The following is a 21,806-nucleotide window of genomic DNA, read 5'->3' as shown; positions in this document are numbered from 1 at the left end:
AAATGCATATTAAACTATGATAAATCAAGGCAAAGTAAAACAAAATATGTATGTTTAAATCAAGTAATCAATTTATAAACAATTTAAAAGCAGTTTTTGTTTAGTTCATAATTTGTACTCAAGAAACAACCATTTATATTTTATGTTAAACGAATGAAATATTTGCGCGCCTTTCCCCTTAAATCTTTTGACGATCTTCAGTTTACTGGAATATTGGAACATGCCAAAATCCGTGTAGAGCCTAGCAGAAGCAACAGCAAAATGTTTAAACTTTAACCGAAATTCTTAAAAACCAATTTTTGATAGCTCCCTTCGAGCTTTCTCAGATCATCTGATGACGAAATGTACAAATTGGTGAAGTTTAGGCACTTTCAACCGCGATCCTCCTCCGATTCCCCAAGGCCAAGGCAATAAAGCGCAGCAGATATTTCCAAAATTATATGCTCCCCGAAAATCAAACCCACTGTGTAATCCCCTCCTCCCATTCACCAAATTTATTGCTACCCGATTATAATTTTGTTTAATTAAATATACACACTTAGCACACTTTTGTTTACGCCTAATTTGTAATGTGTAATATATGTATACTTTGTACCTTTTTATGTTATACACAAATACCCAAAACCCCACGATCCACAGAAGGAATCAATCCCTCGCCCAGTGTTTAATTCCCCCTAGCCCCTCTACCCCTTACGCTCCTCCACTCCTACACATTTTGGCAATTCAACTTGAATGTCTACTTTTAATGTAATTTAGTTGAATATTTTAGTTGATTTTTATTATTATTATTATTCGTACTCCGTATGGAAAACTAAATAAATTTAATTATATTTCAATAAAAACGAAAAAGGACAAAAATTACATTACTTTCTGCTATTATTATTACTACAATTAATATTGAATTTTTGTTGAATTTTCAAATGATTAAATGAAATATTTTTAATAATTTGTATTTGGTTTTATTTACATTTACCCCCTATTACTATATATATTATTTGGTACTCTTTTATTTCGGTTGCAACTGCATTGATAAAGCCCATAAAAATGGATATAACTAAATGCCGGACGACAAACTGCCGACTAGAAGGAGCAGAGATAAACCTTTACCGATATGTATTGCATAGCATCTGGTAGGAAACTACATACCTACCGACTTTGGTTCCCGATCCAGTTTCCTCCGATCGCTACTTAGTTTAGCAGCTACCTCAGTTTAGTCACATCGATAGAGTCTTAACTACAAAAGTACATATTTTACTCGACGTAGGAACATGTTAATCGCAGCTTTTAAACAGAATAGCTTAGTTGTATGATTGATATGCAACGATTTATTAAGACCCCCCACATCCAGTGTCCAGTCATCCAGTCCCCCCAGCCCCCCCCGAATTTGGATTATACCCTTTCCTTTCCGTTGTTCTTTAGCTAACTTGCTTACTGAGTTACCTGCGTCCCCTGATGCACTAAATCAATTTCTTAGTTGAATTTTGAGTTGAAAGCGCAGAAAAAAAAGCTGAGCAGATGAAGAAGTGAAAATGATGGTCAATGTTGTAGTCGAATTTTTGTTCACGTTTGTTCTCGTTAAGTTGAAGATTTCATGCCAAAGTACAAACCTTAAATCAATTCTTCGTAATTCCTAATACCTATTATAATACCTATCCCAGGTCCCCCCGCCCCCCCAGTTTCTTTAAACCAACCTTAGTTCGCTTGAGGTCGTTTGCCTCATCCCAAATGGGCTGCACTTGTTTAGCATTTAAGTGTATTTTATATATGGTAGCAAGTCAAGAAGATACATATACGAGCAAAAAATTCGCATACCCGAGGAAACTTTAGTTGCATTTTGGGCATTTGGCATTTTGCACAGGTTTTGCTAGAAACGAATTTGGTTTATACTTACTATAATTCGTATCCGTATTTGCTATTGGTATTGTATTGAATATTGTATTGGAATTATCCCTAGAGTACGTAGCATTTAAGCAGCAGCGAGTGCAAGAGCAGAACCGAATCGAACCGATGTGTGACGAACCGCTGGTTAAGTGGACCAACAGTCGGTTGATCAGATCCCTGGGTCCAGAGATCAAGATCCATATTATAACTAGGCGTAGGCATAGGTCGTACGGCCAAAAAACTGGAGTGTTGAGCAAGCAATACGAGCGAAGGCCCCACAAAAGGCAGCCAAACACTGCGGAAGCCCCAACTCGCACCCCCCAAAACCGCCTCTCTGGGCTTTTTGATTTAGCTAATAGCTAATAGATTATAGAGTAGGAAACACTACATTACGCTACACTACGCCAGAAAAACACCACACTATACACTACACTATATCTATATATTATATTATATTATATTATATTATATCTTTTTTGAGGCGCACTCGTGCTGATGTGGAGTATGAATTGTCGAACAATCGTTGCCATTTATTTCGCTATAAGTCACCAGTCCAAGTCGTGTCTATGTGTTGTACTTAGGTTTTAGCAGTGCCCAACAGTTCGTTTTTAACTTATAATCCTGGATGTTGTGTTTTGTTCTCTGTAGGATCATGTATTACCCTAGACTAGAACTAGTATTAGCCTAAGCTTCGTAAAAAATCTATAGTACATAGGGATAAAAGAAAGCGATAATCGATAAGCGATAACCGATAACCGAAGGACTGATCCTGTGCGCGTGTGTGTCGATATTTGAAATTGTGATCCAAGACTGACTGACTGAAATAAACTCCAAGGCAAGATGAATAAAGCATAAGTACTATATAGAACATCCAAGCAATTCAGGTATGCGAACTAATCAAGAATTCAAGGACTTCCAGCGAACACAGAGACTAACTACGAAGCAACAAAAGCAAACAGAACTTTCTACCTCATTGTTGAAACGTTTGTAGCCGAGTGTATGGCTCTTTAGCACCCGACAATACCTCAGATGCAGAACCAAAAAAAAAAAAAAAACAAAACAAAAATCGAAGATCGATGATAGAAGTTGATAGAAGTTGATAGATTGAAGTGGGCAAAGCAGAGATGAAGGACTTTCAGTGTAAATTTGAATACGTATTACGAGTAGTAATCATCATTTCCATCACCATGTCATATGAACTCATCTCCAGTCACGTCAGTCATCACACACACATAGATACGCCACTCACACACACACTGCCACAGGAGTGCCAGGACCCCACTCGTATCATCGCATTATCCATTCTAGGGTTAAAGTCACGCGCAAGAAGACAACACCAAAAAACCAAATCAAATCATTCCAATCGAATCATTCGAAACGAATCATTTAGGCTAAGCGGTAAGCGGTTAGGACAGCCACAAAATAGTTGATAAGCACTACAATTGGCATCATTAATACAATCATTTTGCAACACTTTAATTTGGATTTGCATTTTGGATTCACTTGATTTCCGATTGAAAAGAGCTCCCCGATATGTGATATTTAATTGGTAATTGCAAAATCGAAATTGAATTTGAATTTGAAATTGATAGGGAAGAATGAGAGGAGAACACGCGAAGGAAACTCAACATCTGTGAGCATTGGCTTAGCACTTAAGTTCGAAAGAGATTAAGGAATATATATACTTGTATTTAGATTCGTAAATTCGGATTCGGATTCGGAACACCAACTGTGAGCGCATTAAAGATGATCTGAAATCAAATGAAATTTAAGAAAATCATATGTGGTATATTTTTTGGCTTGAAATTTGTAAAATTCGCATAGGAATCGAATTCGATCGTCTATTTTGGATACTGTACGAGTACTTCGGTAAGCTTAGGTTTAGTTATTCCACAAAACACATGAGTCTGCATCACATCTGCTAGAAAACAATCACGCACTTTTCGATAACTCATAACTGTGACGAAATTTACACAATCCAGCGCATTTGACAAAGATTCCCCTAAGTTAATCAAAATTAACAAAGAAACATTTTTGTGGCTGCCTCGAAGTAAATAAAAGTTAATCACTCGCTAAGTAGGATCGCTTCGGGTCCCCTAAGGACCCACAGGCATAGAATTCTAAGCTCTAGACTAAGCACGCTTCCCAACTAACCCCCCTTTGTGGAAAAATTAAAAGGGGGGCATCATTATACTCACTCTCTTAACACACACTCACACACGAATACAAATTAATGGAATAATTACCTCAGATTAGAATTTTTCTAGTTTAATTCTTACAAATATACATATAAATGTTAAATGACGAACAAAAACCAAAAGCAAAACTAACGAAAATATTATGAAAATCACTTATACACTCCACAAAACAAAAACAAAAACAAAACGAAAGAGCAAAACGAAACGAGCATTTTTTTAATGGCGAGTTATGAGAAATTTTAATAGTAAAATTCAAGAGCAATTTATTATACAAAGGCAAAGAAAATACCAAATAATACCTAAGCAAATACCATACATACATCAAAATGCATGCAATCTCAACTAAACTAAACCAAAATCAAGTAAACTAAACTAAACTAAATTAATGCAAACTTTTAACGTTTCCCCCAATAAATATTATAGAGCATTCGTATATAAATACTCATATACATATAGACCAAGAACGCTGCCAAAAAATAAATATCAAAGCTGCCACTCCCACAACTCCCGAAAATGAAAAACCCGGCTCAATAAGAAAACAAAAACACGCTAGAAAAGAGAGGAGTACCATATTGTAGGGACTTTATACATGTATATCTTTTAACGTATATTGATCTTGGCTATTATTATTGCATTATTACGCATTACGCAATGCGAGTATCGTATATCGAGTATCGAGTATCTATTATATATGGCATATATTGTATATGAAGTTTTCATTGTACTATTTAATAATCTATTGGAGATTGATCCTTGTATGTTTCGTTATAAGTATTTCATACCCACACCGACACACACTCACTCATACTCACTCACCCATACACACATACACACCAACACACACTAACACACTGTCACTGATCATCCTGTGTGTCCTTTTTTTTGGGCGGCGGGACGGGATTTCTGAAACCGCGGCCGTGCGTGGTCGCGTCTACTCACATAGAAGAATTTCTGCTGCTCAGGTAAAGGCGTTGACCACGCCCCGCCCGGTCCAAGGACAAACCCACCACCCCCGCACCCTATTCGAGGACAGAAAACAGGATGCATCGTGTCAAGGATTTTGTGTTAAATTCCGTTTATTTAGTTAAAACTAGTATTCCGGCTCTTTCAAACTTCGAGGCTCAAAAGAAATCAGGAGAAATGAAGAAAGTGAGAGGAGAAGCAGAAGAAAGAGAGCGAGTAGGAATAGAGGAGCCATAGTGGAATTTTGTTTAAGTTTTTTGTTTCGTTTCTATTATTGAAAAGGAAATTTATGCAAATAATAAGATAATAATATAAAACAAAGTACACTTTACCTTATTTAGATGCAATGAAACTTTAATTCCTTGAATTAGTCAAATTTGATTTTGGACCTGAACAAAAACAAAATACAAAAACCACAAAAAAAATACAATTACATGTGTAAAGAAATCAAATAAAATACTTGCTAAAAAATAGACAAATGTGCCGCAGGATGGAGGTTTAATAGGGTGAAAACCGAAACCAAATTGTGGAAAATAGATAACCGCCTCCTGTTTTGGCACTCCTCCATTTTGGGTTTTGCCTGAAAAGCGAATAAAAACGAATATTTATTGTGTATCTCTTACTAAGCAAAAATAGCAAGCATCCTTTGAATTCCTTGTTGAAAACTAAAGCAAATATACAAAGCGAAGAGCGAGCGGAGAGAAATTACAAAGTAACATTGAACGATACAAAAAACATGAACCTCAGCACTCCTGCATCCTACACAAATGTAACAAAATGCAAAAAAAAAGATAACCCTAAACAAATCCTAGCGAATCAAACGAAGAAAGCGATGAAGGCAGAGAGCGAAGAAAGCGAAGAGAGCCAGTGAGAAAGCAGAGAAAGCAGTCAGCGAAAGCAAAAGCAAAAGCGCCCCTCCCCCTTTTCGAAAGTACAAATTGTTTTTATTGTGAGAGGATCTTTTATCGAAACAAAGTTGAAATGGCAAACTGACCGATAATTATCGATTAGTGTCGATAGGCAGGAAAAGTCTGAGGACCACACCGCGAATTCTGTTCGATCCATAGTTTCAGCCCAACTTTGCTTCCAAAAACCAACCGAAAACCAAACCAAAAAAATATATGTAAAATTAATATAAACTCGGAGAAAGCTATTCCGTAGAAGCTTATCGAATATCGTCTATCGATAACAACAGCAATAATCCTTTGCCAGACTCTCTCTAAGCTTACACACACACTAAAACACCTAGACACTCACACCACACCATCATCATTCATCTACACTCATCATTGGCATTAAATCATCAAAATAAACAAAAAAAAACTGAAAAAAAAGAAAAAATAATTCTAGACACACACTTACAAACATATATTGTACTCCCCACATTTAGCACTTAACACATTCATACATAAATCACTCATGATATGCGTATTTGTCTCTATTTATAATAACAATAATAATAAAATAATAATATACGAAATATGTAACATTTACTATATACTACTTTATGAATCGATTACACTTCTAATTATATATCTAAATATATATATATATATATATATATTTTGTATAAGCGATCGGGTTGGATCGATCCAGCAGACTCTCAAAGAACAAAAAGAATCTTTCAATAAAGCGCGACCATTGTCGCTTATAATCATCAAGAACCCATATATCGTCAATTGTTATTTATTGGATGGGTGGGGCTATGCTTGTAACTATTTATGGATATGGATATATGGGATATCATCGAAACGTCAAGCTTTACAGTTGTCACAAATCTTTCCGTCGATTCATGAAGCTACCAAAGACAACGTCTCTGAAAGTTTCTAAAGCTTATGTTTTTTCAGTTTTTAAATAATTTTAACATATATCTTTCGCAGTTTTATAAAAGCAAATAAAGTGTCAAATAACATAAAACTAAATACAAGATGACGGATAACTTTACATATTATTTTTGGAAACAATTTGGTTGATTTAAATAATTCAGATTTTCAATAGAGCAATTTGATTTGTCCTAATGGAAAGGGCCAAGTTTGGATTGATGTGTGGCATCCAGTAAGTGCCCCCTTGGGGCTGAATCACTTTATTTTCAGGGTTGATGAGGGTGTGTGGTCGATTACCACCAATCCCCGATAATCGGAGCTCAAGTCCAGCTGTGGCAGTTCAATTAGCGGCTTTGAAGCAGCCACCGAGTACCTGCCCGGCTTTCTAATTAACTTCGCCGGAGGGTTGAGGGGATTTGGGGGATACAGCCACAGCTGTACTATGTTCGCTGAGTGGCAATATGGAATCCAATTTCAGCTCGGCAACAAAATTGCACTCAAAAGGAGTTTGGTGCTCCCTCTTACTGGCACACACAATGTACAAATTCAATTGCATCTAATGCACTTCATGCGTCTTCTAAGTCGAGAATCCCCATATTCCCTACCAAATCCTCATACCATCCAGTTTTGCACTTTCCCGCAGACGTGTCTGCGTGTGAAGTTTAAGCTGTTTGGCCGCGGGGACGAAATGCAAGGGCTTCGCCCCCAAGTCGTCCAAGGATGTGTGTGCCCAGCGAGTCAAGGAGCTGAAAGCGGAAATCAAACACGAGGCGAGGATTGCTCGCTTCTTAGCCCGCAGATGAGCGTTTGGATCGTGGCCGGGGTAGGACTCCTTCGTCCGATTAGCAAGGAAATTACACTGAACGAAAGTCACAGTTCCGGAAGTCAGAAGTATATATTTTCTTAATATAAATCATTATTTAGTCTCAAAAATTACCTATGTAATCGTAAAGTTTTACTGTTTAATCAAAAAGTAATTGGGCAATAAACTTACTAACTTAACTTACTGTTTAGCCTACTGCTTTAAAACTACAAAAAAAAATATTTCTTTAAGAGTCATAACTACTTTTAAAAGACATTGAAAATGTAATGTTAAAACTAAACCTTTATCCATTCGTAAGTATGTTTAAAAAAATGCTTAATCTAAAGTTTTTTAGCTTTAAGTCAATACTTATATTAACAATTTAACTCATAACAAAATTTGGTATTACATTTAAAACAGCATTTTAAATACGATTAAAAGTTTATAGAACCAAAATATATAAATAGATCTTTGTAAATTCCACAGAAGATCCAGACAATAATTAACTTGTAACAAAATATTTGTTTATGTTATTAACCCCATTTAATACATTCATTAATTTTTTTCTCACTGCATAAACGATTCCTCCTCGAGTGCTTCGTGTCACGCTGACTTGCGGAGGTTGGGAACTGTGAGTTCGTGGTTCAGGCCACTCCCTTTCGGCCCGAAGCTCTTGGTTGCAGCTGTGGCTCTGGCTTTAGCTCCGGGTCCTGACTGCAGGGTTTGGCATAAAAGGCGGAGGTAACGTGGCCAGCATGGCAAATATTTAACGCAAACAATGCGCTTAAATCAAAAGAGAGCCATGTCTGCGGCATAACTGCGCGTGAGGCAGACAGGCGGGGGCAATCCCCTGCTTGTGTCCTTACACCAAATCTATTTAACCTCACACGTTGCAGGTCCTTTTTTATGTCCTGCTGCTGATGCTGGCTCTGGCTCTTTAGTTTTAATGCCCCAAGTCCGAGGCTGCGGAGGAGCATGCAAATCAGCTTTTTATTCGACTGGCCTCCCAACTGGATGAACCTTCCCCCACATTTAGATCCTGATCCCAATCCCGATCCCAACCTGGGTGCATAAGTTCGCCACGGAATGACCCTCTGGGGAAATTCATAGTTGATACTTGTGGCCATTGAACTGTTCGAGGGTAAAAAGTCAGAGGGACAGACCATAAACACTACAGACGATAACACAAGTTACACGGCACTGTTAAAAAGTTTAAATTTATTCTCCAAAGAAAATCTAAAAGCAAGAAATTATTTTCGGAAAATCCACATTTAATTAACATAATCAGTATCTATTTAGAACTGCCTAAATTTATTTTCAAAATAATTTGTAAATTTTAGTGTCAGATTATAGTAGAACTTTTCTAAATAAATTTTAGCTTAATTTTTTAAGGTATTTTAATCTATTAACGGAAAACAGCACAGTATTAATAAAACTATTATCATAATTCAGCTATTTATTTTTCTTCTTGGAATAAGATATTCCAAGTTTTTTTGTTCAGTGCACGGGACTCGACCTAATCTTTATCTTTGCCATGTCAAGCCAAAGTTTGTGGCCCAAAACTTTGGCTGTTCCCTTGTGCCAATGAAAGTGGTCAGTTAAAAAATGTCAACCCCTCCACCAGCAGTCCCCTTTGAAGATGCCCAAGTAAGACAAAGAGGAGCGAACTATAGCGAAAGTAATATGTCTGGGGCATGCATAATTACCAAACTTTGCGGCCGGGGCACATAAGTCATACTCCTGCCTGACCAGTTGTACAAGAGTCCTGCGCCAGGATTTATTTTAATATCGGACGGGGAGAGAAGGTGGGCTGCAAATTAAACACGACACTGCGTCGTTATCTTTATAAATCAAAGGGAATTACAAGCCCATTTCTCAACCCCCAGAATTTCCAGCCCACATGTGAATGCCGCAAATTCTGGAAATTGTTGCAAACCCTTTCGGCAAACAGCTCAAAGGATTCTGCTGCCCCATCTTCTCTCCAATTGTGGACATATTTTTAATGATTTATTTCCAATTTAAGCAAGATTTCGTACTTAAGATGCCCTGCCTAATGGCCGTTGGCAGCCACCACCCCCAGGACGCAAGGTCAGTGGTCACCCGGTTTCCCATTGGAATTCCCCCAGATGAAAGGGTGCAGCCTTTTCCTTTTCCTTTCCATTTCCCTCCGCTTCGTTTTCTGGCAGTGTGCTAATATGCAAATCCAATTTATTGCACTGTACTCCCCTCCTCTTTAGGTTTCCTGTACTGCACAGAAAGAATTTTAAGAATTTAGATATTTAATAATATTGTTTTAAAATGTATGTTGTAAGATTTATATTGAGCATATGTTTGGATTTAAATTTTCATGTTTGTGGCAAAAGCTTATTCTTAAAATAAAAAAAAATGGTGTTCAGTCTTAGGAACTTAAATTTAGTTCAATATTTTTTATTAGATTTTTTGACAAAATTAAAGGGTTTTCAATCATATTAATAATATTGTATTATAAATCCGAGGCATAAATCTAAAAAACAGGATTTTCCAATGGTTGAATAGAATTTTAAGCATTTTGATTTTTGTTTTGTTAAAAAAAATATCATTTTATGGTAGTACATACATAATAATGGTTTGGTTAGGTTTACTTTTTATTTATCTATATATTTTTTTCAGTGCTGCTTGGTTGTCCTTGCGCTGGGCGTGAGTTATACGAATCCTTTTTATCTCGACTGTCGCCTGGCGTGCGTCGGGCGCATAAATCTTGTATAAGTTCGCTCCTTGGCAAGGAGTCAATATGCTAAATCAGCAGAATCCTTTCTCCCCGTAAGGATTCTGGTCGGAAGGATGTTTGGACAGCTGCTAAGACATTTCAATAACGCTGCGAGCCGAAGCTGAGAGATTCTAAGGCGACAATGGTTCCTTGCCTTGATGCTCCTCGAATTTTCCTGACCGATGTTTGTTGAATTTTAATCATTTGCGTGATGCAGCCTCAAGTTGAGTATGGGTACCAACAACTTGATCGAGAGCGAGAGTTGGGGAAAGTGAATCAAAGGACAGGTTGAGGGTGGATTGTGTTTGAATTTGCAAGCGAAGAAAGTGCAAAGACCTTAAGGATACGCTAACCACTTTTCCCTTCAACTCTGGCAAAATAGTTATCCAAACAAAGTGACTGAGAGAATGCAAATTGACTGGAAATCCCAATAACCAATAAATGTAATGCACATAAGCTTGAAAGCTTAAAATACACTTGCGGTTTCACTGTTAGTAATAAATTGAAAAACGGGTTTAATTTATCTAAACGATATTGAATAAGTAGGTATTCTTTTAAAACGATTAATTAAGACAAAACTGTTCTGGGTTATATCTATACTAAAAAAATTATAAGTTCGTGTAATGAAGAGTGAACAGTGTTGAAAATAAGCGTAAATAAGCGCAACAATCAAAATATACTATTCATTTTTACTTAAACTTTGACTTTGGATTAAATTAAAAAACTCTTGTAACATATTATAGATTTTTCCTGATGTAAATATTTTTAAAATCAAAAAAAGTGGATTTTGATAACCGTAAAGACCATCATCGTTATAAAAATTTATTCGATCCGGGTTCATGATCATTTAGTACACTCCATTCGCTCGCTTGACTTTTTCAACCGGTTTGAAAGGATTTCCCGGGGGCTACGCCTGTCACTCTTCAATGGGCGCCCAGAGATTTATGGTGGGAACAGCAAACAAGCGGAGAAAGTGGAAAATAATCGGAGAGAAAAGAGTGGAGTTCAGATGAGTGAAAGACAAAGGAACTATCCGGACATAAATCATCTCCCGGCGGCAGGCGGCGAATGTCCTGTAGCGCTGACTGCCTGCCACTTGAAGTCAAAACCGGTTCGGTTTGGCGAGGTTCGGTTTGATTCAGGACCCTAAAAGCAGACAGGACATTCCATTTTCCAATTCTCATTTCCATTTCCATTTCATGCCTATTGTCCTGTTCGGCATTGCAAATTTGTCAGCGAACGAAGAGCAGGACAAATGTCAGCACGATAAGCGTGAAGGCTCTTTTATCTAAGGATATACGCAGGCTGAATCACTTGCACGTCTCGCCCCGAAATATTTCACTACCAAATTGGCTGGCTATCTCTACGCACTCCGTAAAAAAATATGGAAAAAATTCTGATATACGACTTGAAAATACCCGATATTTAAAGAACATTTTCAAAGTTTGTAGCCAACAAAATTGCAGTTCTGTGGAAGGTTGTGTTATTTCGAATCATCATAAGATTGGTAAAATAACAAAATTAATCTAAATATTATATTATTATATAGCAACTTTTTCGTTTTATAAAATCATATTTTCAAGAAACACAGCTTACATTTTAATTATTGAATAAAATATTTATTCAAATGTCGTAAGAGCGTATTCGTTTTGATATACATACCAATAGAAGGCACACAGGGAACACCATATTTTCTAAAAAAATTACTTTCACAAAAAATGCAATAAAAATCATTGGCAAATTGGTCGAGAGGCATGAACAAAAGTTTGCGTCCGTTAGCCAAGATTGATAGTCGGTCCAAATGTCACGCTTTATTTGTATGCTGGACACACCACCCAGAAAACTCCGCCATCCTTCCTTACTTCTTTTGGTCAATCGAACGAATTGCGCTTAAATATTTACAGCGCTTATCAGAAAAATTTGCGGGCCATTGTCGAATCGGATTGATGCAATTTTAAATCCGCAACGAACAAGGACATCTGCTCAAATATTAGCTTATGGAATTGTTTAAAATGCCAGGCACTAACCCATTCACTCTGGTCACGCTCCGAAAACGGAAAATCTGGATGGAGGCCAGGAAACCCAAGCACTGTCTTTTGACAGTTGCCACAATTTATCATAATTCAATGCATGGCATGTCCTGTCAATCACTCGAATCGACATGGACATCGAAAGGGTGATTCAAGCACACATTAGCCCCCGGGCAGGGGGTGGATCAGGCCGATGGTTGTGGACATTTTTACAAGTGACTTATGAATTATTCTTTCTACTTGTTCCTGTCCATCCAATAAATCCCACACAGAGAAAATCATTTATAATATCATTGAAAAAGTTTTCTATATCGACTTAAAGCCTCTTTCGATTTCTTTTACAAAAGGTTACAAAAAAATACTTCTTTTGATTTGAATTTATTTATTTTTTATTTAGGAATTTAAGTAAATCTTTTTTTTCAAGTATAAAACCACACATATTATTTTTAACATTATATTTTTCAAAATGCTTATTAATTTTAAAAATAATCTTTTTTCTCTGTGCGGTCTACGTCTCGCTTAACTTCCTCTTTATGGTTGGCTTTTTGTGTTTTCAAATCAGATTAAGCTGGGAAAGGGGTTAAGGGTACGGGGTTATCCTTAGCGGGAGGTGACTACATGAAAGGGTCAATAATGGGACTCGAGGCGGAGACGTTTATCAAACGGAATATGCGATGCGAACAAACCATTAGACACTGGCCACTGATGGACAGGCGAGACGTGATCCCAGATACGGCTCATCAAGTGCATTGTCATGGGACAATAAAGGGTTAATCGGCTAACTGAGGGATTGTAATATTATCTTCTTAGCAAGCTGGTTTTATAGGATGTTAGCAAAAATTAAACAAAAGAGGATCTTAGTATTAAGTGTATCAATTGAACGGGCTATCAAATATTCTACACATTTCGGAAATCCTTAGGGACCTTTATAATCCAGATAGTTTTATCTTTATAAAACCAGCCTGGGGAGGAAACATTTTTCTATTAACAAATATGAAATCTAAAACTCAAAGATATCCCCTGCCCTTTATTTATTTTAATTAAATAAATTTGCATTTTTATAAGGGGTTACATCATACATTTTTCTAAAATTTGACCAAATATTTGTTTTCTAAATCTAAATGCAAACTGTTCAAGAATTTTTTTACGAGTTCAACGAGGTATGACACTCCATGATTCAAACTGATTTGTTGGAGTTCAGGCTTGTTTCGGGGTGACTTTTTTAAAACATTTATTGCAAATCTTTTCGAAAGAAAACTACATCCAAAGCATTGGACCATCTGAAAAAAAGACTGCCCCATAGCCATGAATTTATCTGAAATATTACCCCAATAAAAATAAAGGACATTACAATTTTTCTGTTACATATATTATTTATTTATTTAAGAACTTGCTCGTCTAATTGACAGAAAAATATAAAGATATAGGATGTATTAAATGAGTTGTGCTTAAGTGTCTTCCTATGCGAATGATCGATTTCACTTAAACCTAGGCGAAATCTCAGCGATTGCATAATGCGGAGCCCCCTCCCGAGGTGTACGGAAAATCACAACTCAAAGAACTTAATTATATAATATAAGACTTCTCGCGTGCGGTGATAAGAAACAATAGATGTGGAATTTTGCTGTGCTGATTTTGAGGATCGCAGTCAAACAGATAATTTATTGGCCAGTCAAAGAGTTTTTTGTTGACTTGGTGGTGATTTACTGGCGGACCCTCGGGGAAGGCTCTCTCGGCTAACAGATAACAGAACACTTTATGAAGTCGACTGGCTGATAATTTTGATGCGTGACTGGGCGCTGCTCCACAATATCTCAACCTTCTTACAAGGTCTTGTCGAAGAGGAACTCGCCAAGCTCGCCCTGGGAGACCATCATCTTCTTGAGGGTGGTAAGCTTGCCGGCCAGCTCGCGCTGTCCATGGAGCTGCTCCTCCAGATAGACACCGGTCAGGTAGTCCACCAAATGGTAATGGTTGTAGGGCTTGCCCTCGCAGGTCTGGATCAGCTTGCGGATGGAGCGGGTGACCTTGATCTCCAGGTCGAGGGCATCCTGCAAAGCGCTGGCGCCATCGGTCCACTCCTGCTTCGACACAGTCTGCGGGGTATTCACCGGGATTAGCTGGTTTCCGGATTTAAAGGAGTTTTCTTGACTTACCGGTACGTAGATCAGATCGCTGACTCCTTCGGTCAACTGACCGCGCATGGATAGATACTCCACCAGCTTGGAACCGTGCTCACGCTCCTCCTTGGCGGCCTTGAAGAAGTGCTCCGCGAATCCGGGGCGGTTGACAGTGTCTCGAGAGAAGTAGGCGCCCATGGCCAGGTACTGGTAAGAGGCATTGATCTCCTCCTGGATCTGGTGGCGCATGCCCTTGAGGCAGGCGTCCTTCATGTCCACCCAATCCTTGGTAATCTCGGGCACCTCCAGGGAGCCTGTAAAGGTATTTGGTTAGGATTAGTCGGAGGTTAGTGAAAAAATAATAAACCAGGCTTAAGTCAAATTTTACTAGCTCCAAAAATGTAAAACTAAAATGTACACTAAAATTTGTAGGCAATTTTGAAAAAATTTGAAAATCTAACTTTTTTTTTTTAAATAATTAAGAATATAATTAAAACAAAAATTATTCAAATATTGTTTCGTCATATAGCAACAAAACAACTAAAGAATGACTTTAAAGTTTAACCATAATAAATGATACAAATGAAAACTTCTCAAAGCAATATTTTTTAAAACATAAATGGAATTCGACTTAACCAAGGGTCCTGGGAAATTCCAAAGCTTATAGAAACCTTTGCACCCCTGATCTTGACATTCTTCATTGCTTGGTTTTTGTTTTTGCGTTTTTGCCTCTTTGACCAGCTCTTTCGCGAAACTTTTGCTTTCTTTCTTGGCTGGGGGAGGCGGGTTGTTGCATTTAAGAGGGCGTTATTGCATAAAAATTTTAAATTTGGCTTGAAATGCCGTTATTCTAGGGCAAGGGGAACGTGTGCAAAACTGCATTCACTCTTTTATTCTCTCTTTTTGTAACTGCAGTGGTAACGTGCGCAGTTCTCTCTCCGCCATAGTAACGGCATTTGTTTTGGTGTGGTGTCGTGTGCAAATAGCATGCTTAATCATTACATCTCCCTCGCGCAGCTAAAGCCGTGTGCAAGAGAGCTTGGAATGGACTTGGAATTGTAGCAACAAGGGTCAGGGTGCTTTTATTATAATATTATTCATGGAAATGAAAGCGAAATTCGCATATTTTAATTATGGAAATTTGTTTTTAAAAACTGGTTTGCATTTCCCCAAAAGCGTAACGGAAGTATCAATATTTTTTAAATCAACTGGTTTGGTTACTCAAGTAAAGAGAGTAAAAAAAACCAGCTAAGAGAGCCCGCGCATGCTCTCTTTACCACACGCATTACAACTGTTTTCTGCTCTTTGCGTATTGCGTCGAAATTTATTGTTTTTTTCCTCTGACCTGCCTTTGTTTTGTTTGAAATTGGTTGATATTATTTATAAATAGTACTTACACTTGAAGTCTGCATAGGCCTGGGCCACCACGGCCAACAGGAGCAGGCTAGCGATTAATTTCACCATCTTTGATCGTCGAATGGAAGTCTTTAGCACGAAATCACAGAACAAATTTGTTTGTCACTTTAGTTTGTTTTGCTTGAAATGCACAAATGAGAATGAGGCGACTCGAGTTGGGCTGATTTGTTAAATAGGCCTCTCTCTTTATCGAAATCGAAATCTAGCTGCCTTTACACACACTGGCACAGAAGGCGTCGCCTGCTTCAATTTGATGGGCTTTGATTGGGATTATTTTTAATTCTCGAATGGTCTCCAGTACCTTCTGGTTGACAGCGTAATCTGTTTTTCAGTAGAGCTAATGCTTTGCTTTGTGTTGTGTGATGGGGAACTCGAAAGCGAACTGTCGCTCCAAACGGCGCACAAAACACTTTTAAGCGCGTTCGCTCTTGATTTTTACTTGCGTGTGTGCGTGAGTGGGAGAGTGTGCACGGTTATCTTTCCAACATGTCGCCGTTTCTTTGTTAAGCGTTTAAATGGCTGATAATTGAATATTCCCGATGATAGACGCACTTAATTTAATACACACGTCCTCACTGTGGCTATTGCAGTAGGAAAACTCGGGTTTCCTACTCAGCTAATCGCAAAAATTGTCTAATGCAATATGGCCGCTCTTTTGAGCTCTGCGTCAGCTGTTCTTTGTTTTTGTTTTGGCTGCAGAAGAGCAACACGTCATGGGTTGCCAGGCGGTTTAATTTTCGTCTGATTTTCGGCTGACAATTTAATTCTTTTTCTACCGAGTTGTTTGTCACGTTCGTCGAGGGGATCAATCAGTAACTTTGATAACTACTAAATATGGCGACGGCGCTGTTGGTGTCGTTTGCAAGGCTCCATAAATGACACTTGATAAGGGGGATATGTGCTATGAAAAACATACAAATGATGTAACATTGGGAAAACCCTTTTAACGACACCAATATATTTTACTGTCCATTTAAGCAGAATCATATCAATTTTGTTCCACTAAAAATTATTATAAACTTTGAAACTGCTTCGTGAAACCCCTGCGATTCTAATTTGTATAAGGTGCTTCTTAATAAGCTTATTATATCAATTAAAATTGTTTCTTGATGTTACAGAAGTTTGCACTTTCTGCCTGTTACAGGTTTTCATGTCAATTTGGGGCTATATAGGCATTTAACTAATTGTTTAGTTTTAAATATTATTTTAAAGGGTTCGTGTGCGTCTGAAAGTAGGTTGAAATAATTTATAAAACATCAAATCTTCGTTTCATACTGATAAAGATCTCAAGAAACCACTTAAAAACTGCAACCATACAAAGAAGCAAAGTGCAGTGTCCATTTTTTGCACACGTTGGCAACCCTGCTGTGAGTCACTCTCCAGTCGGCTACAAGAACAACACTCTAGCGGCCATATTGCCGTTTCCAAGATGGAATGACAACGAAATCCCCGCACTGAGCGCAAATCGACAAATGCCCATGCACTCTCTCCAAAAACCCACAAACACGCACACACACAACCTTATCGATCGCATAGAAAGAGACGAACGCGACGCTATAAACAGCACTCGATTTTCTGAGTTCCAACAAGCAACACATAAAAGCAGCGTTATAAGCTAAAGTAAAGTGAAGCACATTGCAGACACTTGAAGTGAGTTTAGTTAAATTACTGGCTAGTTAGTGAGTGTTTGGTGAAAAGAATCGGAAACGAAATTGCTCGAAAACCTAATATAAAAAACAGAAAACATTGAAAAACGAAAACAAACCATTGGTGGTGGTTGTGTTGTGAAAAAACAAAGAGAGGGGGGCGAGAAATTTCAAGAAAGCTCTACGACGCAAAAGGCGAATTTCCAAGCCAAACGAAAACACAAGGGGCTGTTTTCCAATTGTCACTTATTGTGAAACTAATTTCCTTTGTTTTTGCATTTCGATTTTGATTTTAATTTACAGTAACCAACCGTGAAAATGAAACTGTTCGTTGCACTCGCTCTCTTCGCGAGCCTCAGCTCTATTGCCTTGGCCAAGGATGAAGAGTACTGCCAGAACACGGTGGTCACCGCGTGCTCTTCGTCAACCTTCTCCGGTGAGTAAAGAGAACGCTCTGAGAGAGAGCATGGGTGAAGAGAACCTAATTTTTGTTCGTGTATTGTTGCTTTTGTACCTTTATAAAATAATAAACAAGCGCTCACTGGCTTTTTCACAGGAAAAAGTAAGTTTAAAGTAAATTAGATGTTTTGAAACAAAAAATATATACCATTCTACACTGTTCAAGTTTATGTTAAACAAATTGTAATACCAAACTTCAATCCCTTCTTAGTGGCCGCACTTGAAAACTTTATTAAGTATTGACAATTTTATTTTGTATTTTTATTGATACTTTCTCATTGAATTGGCTTATAATTTTCTTATTTAAGTATTTATTATTTTTTGTATCCGGACAATTAATATAATATATTGACCATTCTTATCTGAGTTGCTTGTGTTGCCAAAATTTGATTGATAGTTAATATTTTTACTGCTTCCCAATAAGGGCAAAAACTTCCTTCTAAATGTGTCTTCCCGCCTCATAGATCTATAGATTGTAATGTTTTTTTATTTGTTTCCCCTTTTTCTATAGGCAACTCCATTTGTAATGCCCGTTTCGCTGGAATTGACCATGTGGAGCCCGAGATCCAGGCCTATATCAACTCCCAGTTGACCAAGTCGTACGACTATCTGTTGCTGGCCACCCACTTCAACTCGTACCAGAAGAATCGCCCCGGCTTCCAGAAGCTGTACCAGGGTCTCTCGGACCGTTCCTTTGACGACAGCATTGCCCTGATCAAGCAGGTGACCCGCAGGGGAGGAATTGTGGACTTCAACACCCGTCACGAGTCTCCGGCCTCGGTGAGCACCAAGCGCACCACTGTGGAGGTCGATGAACTGCACTCCCTGGCTCTGGCTTTGGACAACGAGAAACAGCTGGCCTCTGGAGCTACCCACGTTCACTCCCGTGCCACCCACGCCACCGATGCCGACCGGGATCCCGAGCTGGCCCACTACATCGAGGAGAACTTCCTGGGCAAGCAGGCCGAGACTGTGCGCAAGCTTTCTGGTTATGCCAACGACCTCGCCAAGCTGATGAAGGTTCCGGACCCATCCCTGTCCGTCTACCTGTTTGACGAGTACCTGCAGAAGCAGTAAATCGTGGAGACTTCTTCCTCCCTCCACTCCTACACTATTCCGTCAAAATTGCTCTCATCTTCCCGCAAAAATATCGCACTTTAATTCCCTTATAAATTAATTTGTTTCCTTGGTTTGTTCACCAATAAATCGCAGTGCAGTAGGAGCATTATCAAAGCAGCCAAAAATGAATGATTTACACACCCGGTTTCCCAAGTTCACCTTAATTTACCAGCACATCAGATTGTGATAATGTTATCATAAATAAGTTAGCAAGTTCGCCCCAGCAAATGTATCTTAAGCATGTACGTTACCGCTTGAACAAATAAACACAACAAAGTAACTAAATATGAACTAGTAAAACAGCATATTGTTTGCCTCTGTGATAAGGTTTGGGTTTTCGAAATGTATCTGGTTTTGTAGGCGGTCCTCGTTGCGGGGCGTCTGTTTGTGTTTTTCTTCTCCGAGTGCTGATAGCTGGCAATGTACTTTGGATACCACATGGAACAATGGAACTCACAATGGCAAAAACCACCCAGATTTGCGATTACAAAGGGTGTAAAGTTCCAGAATGTTGTCGTTTATTCGGATATCGTAAAACTGCAGACCATGGGACTTATTTTTACAAAGTTGTTTTTAGAAAAAAATTCACATTCTCTTTGGGAAAACTTCCGTAAACGTAATATGAATACAATTTTTTGGCTTAAGATTAAAAAACAACTCTAAAATTGTATAGCAACAAATTGTGCAAAATTCTGTGAATTGAAAAATGGGAAAGTACAAATAATTATTTGACTATTGAATTCATTATTTTATGCGTATTAAATTATATGATTTAATATTAAAATATTTTGACTTATGTGGAAAATATTAGGTTTAAAATAGTTTATATTTGACATAAACCAAATATATCTTAAGTTTAAATAAAATTTTCAGATACTAAAATCAATTCTCAAAAATAAATATTAAAATGAAAAATTTTGAAAAGTTGTATTTTTATATTTAAAATGATGAAATGGTTGAAAATCAAAGCGAAAAATATTTAAATTCAGTACATAATAGTATGACAAATTTATAAATATAAACTCTTTATAAAAACTGAGTTTTAACCATGTTCGAAAGATGAACCAAGGATCTTCTTTGTATTACTCAGATATATAAGAAATTATAAATATTACTTTATAGCATTTGACAACGTAAATTGATGGTAAAGAGTGTGAAGTCATTCAGACCAGTCAATTTCTGGAGGGATCTTAGAGGCTTAAAGGAGTCGCACAATCTTATCATTGATATACTCCTCTGCCTGATAAAGTAGGGCCACGTTTGTTCAATTGGTTGCTATTCCACGAAAGATTCTCTCTTCGAGCTTATCGATCGTCTGGTGCACACGGCTGTGCTGTTCCGTCCGGAAAAAGTTCCGGCTGAATGGGGGACTGGGCGCCATCTTGGCAGCCTGCTGACTAAGTCGGAACCTTAAATGACGTGGATGTCACATTGTTACGTAAAGCGATGCAATCTCATAGACGCGCAGATGGTTTTTATTGTCCGATTTTTTTGCATCGCAGTTTTCTTATCACCTCCAGCTCTCTTTTCACTTCCCTGACCTACTCGAATTGTGTATATAATTGCGTATAATCGTTTAAATAGAAAAATATAAACAATATTTAAAATATACATGCTATTTTAAAATCAAATATGAATATGATTTATGTTCAAACATAAGAAGCTGTTACAGAGGTCTATAAGAAAGGTTAAAAGAAATGCTCAAAATCGTTGTTAAATTCTAATTTCATATATGTATATAGTAAATGTGGGCTAACAGTTTTTATGCAAAGATATTTTCTTGTGGCTAAAGATAGAACCTTGCAAAGCTTTATTAAACAGATGTTGATTCCAAGTGTAAATTTCGGTTGAACTAAAACTTTCTTTTATCACTTTTGTTAGCGTTTTATTATTTTCTCGGAAGATATTCTAGAGCATTGTGCTTATTATATGTGACTATGGATTTCAGCCACGCATCAGGGCAATTTATCAATTAGCGACGCCCATTCAATGAGGACTATGCTCATATCGCCGAACATCCGGATACGGTTCACTAGCACGTGAAATGAACGTCAATTTGCCATTTTAATGCCGCCATAACTACTCCGGTGGGTTGGGGTCAGGGGTCATCAAATCGCAGCACCCGTATCTGTGGTATAATGCGAATCCGTGTAACTGCGTGCTCTTATGTAATTAGAATATGACAACCATAAGGGAAAACTCCATTCGGGATCATAACAGTTAGGACGGAATGAGATTGAAGTGAGTTGATGTGGTGGGGTGCTTCAAAGTGGTTCTTTAGTATCTCCGAGTGCGTGCAGTGGTCATTAAATAATAATCCACTTAATATTAATTGCCCTGATTTGCAGATGAATGCTGCCTCAATGATTTTCGTTATGCCCTCAAAGCACACATAGAAAAAAGTGAAAAAAAATATTTACTTTTGTATAACATTTGTTGCTATTTAAAAAAAATATTTTGCAAATTTTAACAAAATCATTACAAATTAAAAATACAAATAGTTTTTAAACTATTCAATTAGCAAGTTAATATATTTAAATTATCATTATTTTCCTCTGTGTAGATAGCCAAAAAATCATGAAAGAGGGTTGGCTAATTGCGGT

General features: G+C 37.7%; 2 protein-coding genes across 2 annotated transcripts; one reads left to right on the top strand and one right to left on the bottom strand.

Moving 5' to 3' along the window:
* Nucleotides 1-14,057: 14,057 nt before the first annotated feature.
* On the bottom strand, nt 14,058-16,375 carry LOC108148784 (ferritin subunit). The gene is made up of 3 exons (XM_017275999.2): nt 15,961-16,375; nt 14,600-14,877; nt 14,058-14,539 (listed from the first exon to the last, which is right to left on the bottom strand). Exons 1-3 carry the CDS (start codon nt 16,025-16,027, stop codon nt 14,267-14,269), a joined length of 618 nt encoding a protein of 205 aa, XP_017131488.1. The 5' UTR covers nt 16,028-16,375; the 3' UTR covers nt 14,058-14,266.
* Nucleotides 16,376-17,518: 1,143 nt separating this feature from the next.
* On the top strand, nt 17,519-19,503 carry LOC108148783 (ferritin heavy chain). The gene is made up of 3 exons (XM_017275998.2): nt 17,519-17,629; nt 17,929-18,061; nt 18,596-19,503. Exons 2-3 carry the CDS (start codon nt 17,944-17,946, stop codon nt 19,159-19,161), a joined length of 684 nt encoding a protein of 227 aa, XP_017131487.1. The 5' UTR covers nt 17,519-17,629; nt 17,929-17,943; the 3' UTR covers nt 19,162-19,503.
* The last annotated feature ends 2,303 nt before the right edge of the window (nt 19,504-21,806 follow it).

Source organism: Drosophila elegans, unplaced genomic scaffold, assembly GCF_018152505.1.
Source record: "Drosophila elegans isolate 14027-0461.03 unplaced genomic scaffold, ASM1815250v1 contig_476, whole genome shotgun sequence".
NCBI classification, from domain to species: Eukaryota; Metazoa; Arthropoda; class Insecta; order Diptera; family Drosophilidae; genus Drosophila; species Drosophila elegans.
This window is presented reverse-complemented; position numbering and strand designations above follow the sequence as displayed.

Excerpts from the sequence above, each read along its gene's own strand:
- LOC108148784 (XM_017275999.2), bottom strand. The coding sequence starts at position 16,027 with ATGGTGAAATTAATCGCTAGCCTGCTCCTGTTGGCCGTGGTGGCCCAG. Across the intron at positions 14,878-15,960 it reads GGCCTATGCAGACTTCAAGT|GCTCCCTGGAGGTGCCCGAG; the intron begins GTAAGTACTATT and ends ATACCTTTACAG. Across the intron at positions 14,540-14,599 it reads GCGATCTGATCTACGTACCG|ACTGTGTCGAAGCAGGAGTG; the intron begins GTAAGTCAAGAA and ends AATACCCCGCAG.
- LOC108148783 (XM_017275998.2), top strand. The coding sequence starts at position 17,944 with ATGAAACTGTTCGTTGCACTCGCTCTCTTCGCGAGCCTCAGCTCTATT. Across the intron at positions 18,062-18,595 it reads CTCTTCGTCAACCTTCTCCG|GCAACTCCATTTGTAATGCC; the intron begins GTGAGTAAAGAG and ends CTTTTTCTATAG.